Raw genomic sequence first — 8,772 nt, 5'->3', positions numbered from 1 at the left:
TATTACGTGAGCTAATCTATATCATTGACTTGTACATTTTGGGTTTCCTACCATACAAATTAAAATTAATGGCTAGTGATGATCTTCGAGTATCCACCGGACAGGCCAGATGAGATGCCGTGGCCGGATACGATTCCGGATGAATATCCACCTCCTATGAGGCCGTGGGACAGACCGTGGGACAGACCGCCGCCGTACGATAATCCATTTCCGTAAGACAAACCACTTCCGTAAGACAATCCATTGCCGTAAGACAATCCACTGCCGTAAGACACTCCACCGCCGTATGACAATCCACTGCCGTAAGACAATCCACCTCCATAAGCTGATACACCAGTTGAGATAGCCGGTACAGCTGATACAGCGACTTGTTTCTCAACAACCACTGGGTGAGGAACAGCCACTGGTCGGTCAACTACTACTGGGTGAGGCACTGGCACTGGCCTGTCTACATGCACTGGTACTGGAACATTCACAGGCCGATCGATGTACACTGGGTGAGGTACAGGCACTTGACGGTCGACGTACACCGGACGGTCAACTGGCACTTGCTTCTCAACTGTGACCGGGTAAGGCACTGGGACGGACACCGGGACCTTGACCGGAATGGGCACTCTCTTCTCGTAGTACACAGGTACTTGCCTCGTCACTTCAACCGGTACTTTCTGGATGACTGGGTACGGTCTGTCGACAGGGACTGGCACGGGTACTCTGACTGGCACTGGCACTTGACGGTCGACTGGCACTGGTACAGGTACTTGCACGGGTACCTGGACGTCCCTGGTGATTGTTCTGGTGATGAATCTTGGGACCTCTTGGCGGAGGATTACGGGGTTCGGTTGCACTGAGACCGAGGTCTGAACCGCAGCTGGTGCTACAGCAACCGCTGGAGCGGCAGCGACAGCTACTGCAGGTGCGGCGGCTATGCCTACCGCTGGTCCACCTCCCACGGCGATCCCAGCACCTCCTCCTATAAACCCACCTCCGATACCTCCACCACCAATAGCTATTCCTGGTCCAGAGGAGATTCCGATTCCTGAGCCGTATCCAATCCCGACCCCGCTCGATAGACCTCCACCAATGTAGCCGTGGCCTGAAGAGATGATTGAAGAGCCAATGCCTGATCCGTAGCCGAGACCAATGCCTCCGCCGTATCCGTGGCCAGAGGAAAAGATCCCACGTTTCGCTGGCTTTCCTGCGGGCGCGTCTTTGATTCCGTTCTCGAGGAGTTTCGATACTTTCGCTTTGCCGACCTCCTTAGCTGATAAACTACTTGCTACAAGCAGCACCTGTAACGACAGAAATAAACGCAATTATTATTCGTTCCTCTTTGTTATTTACTAAATCTGTATATATAAAAGATAAATTGTGTGGGTATGTTCCGTATAGGCTCCGAAACCGGACCGATTGTCCAGCCGTTTCGTTCAATGAAATTTTCAGGGAATCCCCGGGTTGACCTGGCGAGTAATCCTGTAAAATTCGGTGACGATCGGAGCACTCCAATTTTTGAACTGTCAAACTGTCAAATACAGCTTTTATTTACTTTGATGGTATTCTACGGTCAGGTGTACATGGGTGTAGATAATGATCTTCACCCGCTCGAGAAGAGAATAGAAGAGAATGAATACGGAGAGAAATAAATGATTTAATATATTATGAGACTTAAATTTAAAATTTAATGATGCAAGTTTATTGTTCAAATAAAATAAAGCAAAATATATGGGTACGCTAGTACTGTATAAAGTTAATATTATTGAGTTTTTTTTTATTACGAATATGAACTTGTTTTCTAAGGCTGAATGTTTCTAAGCTATCTACCATAGTAGGTACGTAACGTTATGCAGTATTATAGATCTTGTCTGCGCGGTGGTAGGTCAAGGCGAGGTCCGACTAAGCTTTATGATAACACGCTACAGTAACGGTACACCTTACCGAGGCAACATACTCATATTTTTTTCATAATATCTCGTGGTCACGGAGAATACGTATATTTGGACCATAATATCTCGTGGTCACGGAGAATACGTATATTTGGACCATAATATCTCGTGGTCACGGAGAATACGTATATTTGGACCATAATATCTCGTGGTCACGGAGAATACGTATATTTGGACCATAATATCTCGTGGTCACGGAGAATACGTATATTTGGACCATAATATCTCGTGGTCACGGAGAATACGTATATTTGGACCATAATATCTCGTGGTCACGGAGAATACGTATATTTGGACCATAATATCTCGTGGTCACGGAGAATACGTATATTTGGACCATAATATCTCGTGGTCACGGAGAATACGTATATTTGGACCAAAGACCAATATTTCCCTAATATTTCCTCTCTATTTATCATCGTCCTCAGCTTGTCATCATCATCATATCAACCTATTCCTGGCCCACTAACACACAGAGCACGGATCTTTTCCCACTATCGGAAGGGTTAAAGGCTGTAGTCCACCACGCCGGCCCAGTGCGGAGAGGTGGACTCCATACACCTTTGAGAATTCTAAGGCATGCAGGTTTCCTCACGATATTTTCCTTCACCGTTTGGTGAGATTAAAATCATCGAATTTACTAGTTCCGAACTGACACTGAATTCTTTGACCTCCGACCTCCGGCCTCAAAAATCCATTTTTGTACACGAGATCCTTCAAAACTGTTTCTCAGCGCTAACAAATTTTTTTTTTTTTAAATTCGACTACAATTTACCCCTTGTCTGCAATCTCACCTGGCGGTAAGTGATGATGCAGTCTAAGATGGTAGCGGGCTAACCTGTTAGGGAGTATGGTATACCCCTAATCGGTTTCTTCGCGAGATCGCACCGGAACACTAAATCGCTTAGCGGCACGTCTTTTTCGATAGGGTGGTAACTAGCCACGGCCGAAGCCTGAGCAGACCAGAGAAAATTCAGAAATTTTAATTCTTATATTGCCCGTGCTCGAACTGAATCGAACCCTCCTACTTAAATACACAGCGCTCACCATTGCGATATGGAGGTCGTAAAACTATTTCAACTTGCGCTTATTATTCTATTAAAAAATATCTTAATTATTTTGATTGCATTTCATGTAAGACTATAATTTAGATTCCAGCAGTCATACGCGGAAGCCCAGGCCGATTGCTCCAGCGTGTGTTCCAGATCTGTCAACAATATATTGCCTGGATTCCGGCTACAAAGTTGCGCAAGTTATGTTCGAAGGGATATGTTACGAGAGCGCTTTTCCCTTTACGGTACGACAAATTCATATCATAATCTCTTTAATTTGGAATTGTAATTCTTGCGGTATTTATAGTTAAAAGTCGGGCGTTCCGCATACTGTCGCGATATGAGGATTTTTTGAGACCCACGATTATTGTTTATTGTTATTAGGTACACAAAACAGGTACAGTAGGTATAATAACTAAAGGTAGATCTAAATAGTAAGAAAATCCAAAAGTGCACGCCTCATAATCTCATTCATTACAATAAAATTGAGATTACTTGTAAATAATAATTAAACTACATCTAATTAAACCGTGAAAAGTAATAGGCTTCTATTCCTCAAAATACTGAAGCCTATAAAAAAAAAACAACTCGTTATCGTGACCACAAGATACGGGATCCGCACATACAGACACACGGGCGTCCAAGACAGAACTTCTTTAAACAATTTTTTAATAAGTTTAAATAATAAAAAGAGATTTTAAAATATGAGTGTTAAAAATAGTGTTTTTTCTCAACATTTGTCTATTTGTATTCACTTATAAAAGCAATAAAGAACAAAAGTAACATTTTAAGTTGGAGAATCACTCGGTGTGCGTAAACTGACAGTAATACCCACCTCAACGCTTCGCTTATGAGGCGTGCAATATAAGACATAACAAGTTTTGTTCTAAGCTACAACCCAAAGGGTGTACGCAAATTGGAGTTAAATTAAACAAAAGTAAAGATAAAATAAAAGTTCAAACAAAAAATAATATATGTATATTATTTTCCAAATATATTCTGTCAGGAACTGTCAAACTTTCTTTTTTTATATTGAAACGAATTTTTTTATTAAGACAAAGAAAAATACATACTGTGTAACTGGTGAATTTCCCAAAAAATCTTTTAGAGAAATAATATCATTAAAATATTTCAATGTTTTTTTTGTTATGCTCTTATAAAAAATCCATCAAGCCATTTTCAAACTCTCCGTTTTTTTTTCCTTTTTTAATTTATATGTATTTAGATATTATACCAAAATTGTTAATATATTCTATTTGTAAAACGAAATTCGAATTAAAATGTAATGAAATTACATAATAAGACAAGTAAAAAAAAGATCATAGTTTGACTACCAACCTCTTAGTTGCACTACCAAATTCGGAAATAGTTACTGCTTCATTTAATCATGAACCATTTGAATTTCGTCTAGAATTCCCGCTATTTCCGCCAACAACGCTTCGATACTTGCTTCATCTATGATGTATGGCAGTTTGCGTAAAGTAAACACTTGAATATTGTTATCATAGAAAGTAGGAATTAGTGTAAGAACATTTTTTTTTGCATGCCATCTAAGGGGGATTGTCTGTCCTTACATTTTATCTACCAACATTGTAAAACCAATCAGAAAATAAACGAATTTAATTGAATTAAATAATTGAATGCTACAGAATGAGATTGATAGAACTTTTACTATTATGTCTAGGTACATAGTTCTTTTCAGCAAAAAAATATGTTTTATTCTTCTCCATATTTCCGACTAAATACTTTCTCGATGGAAAAAGTATAGAAAGTTTCTGACGTAAACTTGTACCTAGTACATTTTCTTAGTTATGTATAAAATTTTTGCGATAAAGTAAAAAAAAAACAATATTAGTTGACATTATTGAGGTATTTTGGTTGTTACATTTTTTATATTTCTAATTATTACTATTCTATATATTATTTATTAAACTATTTCCTCCAAGTGTAGAATAAACTTTTAAATGATGTAGTCGAAGCCTCCGCATAATAAAGCATCACATATTACAAAAAAAAGCAGTCTCCCGCGCCTGGTTGGCGAGCAAAGGGTTTTGAATATTTTAGTATGCAGGCGAGCCTACCTACTGCCTACCACAACTACCTATATTTTGAAATGAAACTTTATCTTACACGATTCTTGTTTGCATTGATTCTAGCTACAGATTCGTAAGATCAGTTTATCCCAGTCAGTGGTTATGCCTAACTTTTCAGAGCTTTGCTCTTTTTTAGTTTAATCAATAAATATCGCTTGATTTAACGATAAAGAAAAACATTGCAATGTCACAAATGTTTTAAAGCGCACTTGAAAATTGTGTAATAATTTGCAAGTGCGCGGTAGAAATGATCTTGTATTTGGAATAGTAGAAAAATACCAGACATAAAGACGGTAAGGGTGGAATTTATTTCTACGGTAAGGTGCGGTTAGAGAACCGGGAAGGAAGTATTAATACAAACAACTCTTTGCATTATAAAGTCGATAGAACACACAAAGGGAGTTAACATCTCTTCGGTGCCCTAGTTACCCCAAGCTGCAAGTCAATTTAGGATTTTCCCGAGTCGAACAAGTCGAACAGCCCGCTTTTGTAAATCATAGATGAACATGACGAAGTCGCGAGAGTTGTTTATTAATTTGAATAAATGAACAGCTATCATAAGAAACCGCAGTTTGCTTATCAAACCTTAGAATATTCCTAACCCGAAGAAAATCAGAAGAGGTAACAAACCATTTAGTCCAAGTGCATTCACCTTCGCTTATTCAATATTATTATATCTTAACTACGATCGATTCGCTCTATTAAAGCACATAATACTATGAATCAATGCATTGATCAATTACATTGAGTGATGCTACATTCCTTACATAAAGAGTTCAGACGGTTAAATCTATGAACAAGTTTATGTTAAAGTAACAGTCGATTAGAAAGACGTTCCAACTTGATTTGTTACTTATATGTTCAACTAGTCTGAACTCTTATATGAGCCCAGTTATCCCAGGTTTCAAGTTTTTTATTTTATTTCTTAGTACTTAGTAATCGTGAAGAGCTTACTATAGAAATGATTTTATGAAGTAAGGTCTTAAAAAACGGTGATAGCGCACTGTAGGAGTTCGACTTCATATTCGTGGGCCGAGTTCGAATCCCAGCACGCATCTCTAACTTTTCTAAGTTATTTGCGATTTAAGTAATTAATATGTCACTTGTTTCAACGGTGAACTGTGATTCAACAAACAAATTCCAACGTTAAATAAATGGACTGTTACAATATAAATATTAGAAGCAAAAATAAACTCGTTGTGCAGTTTACTAGGCTACACAAAATTGCAAATTCATTCAAGGGCAATTATATATTATTTTATAACAAATTACCAAATTAAATCTTTGAGATGTCTCTCAATAAGTTCAAAGTTTGTTTAAAAAGTAAGCTTACAGAAAAATCCTATTATAATATTAAAGTTTACTTAAACGATAAAAAAGCTTGGGTGTGAATTGCTCTAGCTTCAAAATAACAAAAAAAAAAATACCCGGCTAAGTTTGTTGTGGGCTCTTCTTAGACCAGGGCGCATTTAGAACCCTCGTAGCTTTAGGTACAAGTTTTCGAACGAAGTTATCACCATCCCCTTACAATAATGTAAACATATATGTATGAACGTTTCATAAGTGCTTGTGATAGGCCCACATGAATAAAGAAATTTTGATTTTTGAATTTTTGAGGGGTAAACGTTGGAATTTGTTTGTTGTTCGGAAGATTATATAGAAGAGAATTGAAAGACAAGGAAAATTGACTGATAATCCGTCCCTGAAAGGGTGAAATTCGAGTTGTTTGACTCGTTTGTTAAAAAACATTTTTATGGTCATTCAAATCGGAATTTAAATAAGAAAACTCTACAAGCGCATTCTTGCGATTCAACCCTAAAGATGGCAAATGGATAGTTTGAATGAGAAAGTTTGATAGATAACGCTTTAAAGGTGCAATTATTAATTTACTTAGGTTCCTATTGATATTATTTATCATTTGGCAAATATGATACAGTATAGTAACGTTTATGAAGTTACGAATTTATAAGTATTAGGTATGAGTAGTGTGGAGCAAGGCAAGTTTGCCATGGCCTAGTTTAATTAACACATCTATATATATAAAACAGAAAGTGTGTGGGTATGTTCCGTATAAGCTCCGAAAGGGCTGGACCGATTTCAATGAAACTTTCAGGGAATCTCCGGATTGACCTGGAGAGTAATCCTGTAAGTTTGGTGACGATCGGAGCACTCCTATTTTCGAACTGTCAAATACAGGTTTTATTTACTATGATGATATTCTATTGTTGGGTGTACATGGGTGTAGATAATGATCTTTACCCGCTCGAGAAGAGAACAGAAGAGAATGAATACGGAGAGAAATAAATGATTTAATATATTATGACACTTAAATTAAAAATTGTATGAAGTAAGTTTATTGTTTAAATAAAATAAAGCAAAATCTAGCCCGACGAAGCGGGCTGGGTACGGTAGTATATTACATATTAACTTAACTGTTTACTTTTTTTCCTCTACTAACTAAACTTTCATCAAAAGCCTATAGCAGTCGACTGCTGGACTCACAGCCTCTCCCAATGGGAGAGTTTGCCTGTAATCACCACGCTGGGTTGGGCTACGTTTGTGATCGCAGTACATGGTAGTAGTAGCAGAGAGGACGCTGCTGCCCCCTCTCCAATATACTTATTTAATATCCCTATATTTCCTTCCTTACTTGTGACAATACAATACAGATAATAAGGATATCGGTAATTAATAAATATACTCCCATAATACACACATCGCCATCTAGCCCCAAAGTAAGCGTAGCTTGTGTTATGGGTACTAAGATGACTGATGAATATTTTTGTGAATAATATACATAAATACTTAGAATATACATATTATATTATTACACATAGATAGATTGATGTTTGAGTTTATAATGTGTTATGTTGTAATAAGAGATACTAAAACGATTATACTTTGTAAGATATGAATATGGGGTTTCTTTTTTACATGTAAGGACTTGGATAGGGTTCGTTTAGAATTAGTACCTAAGCAAAATCATCAATCGAAAGATATCCCGAAGACGTCGTAGTCCCAAATGACTTCGATTCCTAAAGGCTACATCTGTCAGAGCTTTACTTTTTTTCTCTATCTCCTAGCACCGTGCTTTGATTATACACTTATTATATATAGCTATTTACTATTTCAATTCTTTTTGAAGGCACTACTAGAATATATATTTCATTAGTCAATCAAAGGAAACTTTGATTGACCATTAGAATTCATAAAAGACGTGGAATCTGCCTGCCGAACCGGTGGTAGAGTCACTACAAACAGACTGACTTGACTTTTCAATAGTGCTTATTAATTAGGCCTAGTTGAAATAAATGGCACTATGATACGGATATATTATTCGCAATGAAAAAATAAGGAATACTTTCAAACATTTCCAGTTTAACTCCACTGTACCTTTGCTAAAATAAGTTATATCAAAAACTACGTACCATGAAAAAGTGTATCGCTGCCATTTTGAAAACTGAAAACTCCTTTTCCCCGCTTTTCCAAATCACATTACTTTTCCAACCTGCAGTCGACCGTACGACTTAATATTTGGTGTCAGTCTAGTAGTAAAAACCATGCGTACAGCTATATATACTCGTACTTCAAGAATCAGTGCAGTTCAAACATATGCACCAAAAACTACTTTTCATCGTTAAAGGGTGGGCAATCCTGCCTAATTATCAAACAAATATCAACCTTATT

The 8,772-nt window shown here is 37.4% G+C and overlaps 1 protein-coding gene and 1 pseudogene across 1 annotated transcript; both read right to left on the bottom strand.

Moving 5' to 3' along the window:
• Positions 1-65: 65 nt before the first annotated feature.
• LOC120631610 (tetra-peptide repeat homeobox protein 1-like) lies at positions 66-8,537 on the bottom strand. Its single transcript, XM_039901256.1, has 2 exons — positions 8,514-8,537; positions 66-1,289 (listed from the first exon to the last, which is right to left on the bottom strand). The coding sequence occupies exons 1-2, from the start codon at positions 8,535-8,537 to the stop codon at positions 66-68; spliced, it is 1,248 nt and encodes a 415-aa protein (XP_039757190.1).
• LOC120631819 lies at positions 5,950-6,069 on the bottom strand (annotated as a pseudogene).
• Positions 8,538-8,772: the final 235 nt, after the last annotated feature.

This window comes from Pararge aegeria, chromosome 18 (assembly GCF_905163445.1).
Source record: "Pararge aegeria chromosome 18, ilParAegt1.1, whole genome shotgun sequence".
Lineage (NCBI taxonomy): Eukaryota > Metazoa > Arthropoda > Insecta > Lepidoptera > Nymphalidae > Pararge > Pararge aegeria.
Note: the sequence above shows the minus strand (reverse complement) of the source record. Positions and strands in the feature narration are given on the sequence as shown.

Coding starts and splice junctions, on each gene's coding strand:
- LOC120631610 (XM_039901256.1), bottom strand. CDS start 8,537: ATGGCAGCGATACACTTTTTCATG. Junction 1,290..8,513: donor CAGCGATACACTTTTTCATG/GTACGTAGTTTT, acceptor CTGTCGTTACAG/GTGCTGCTTGTAGCAAGTAG.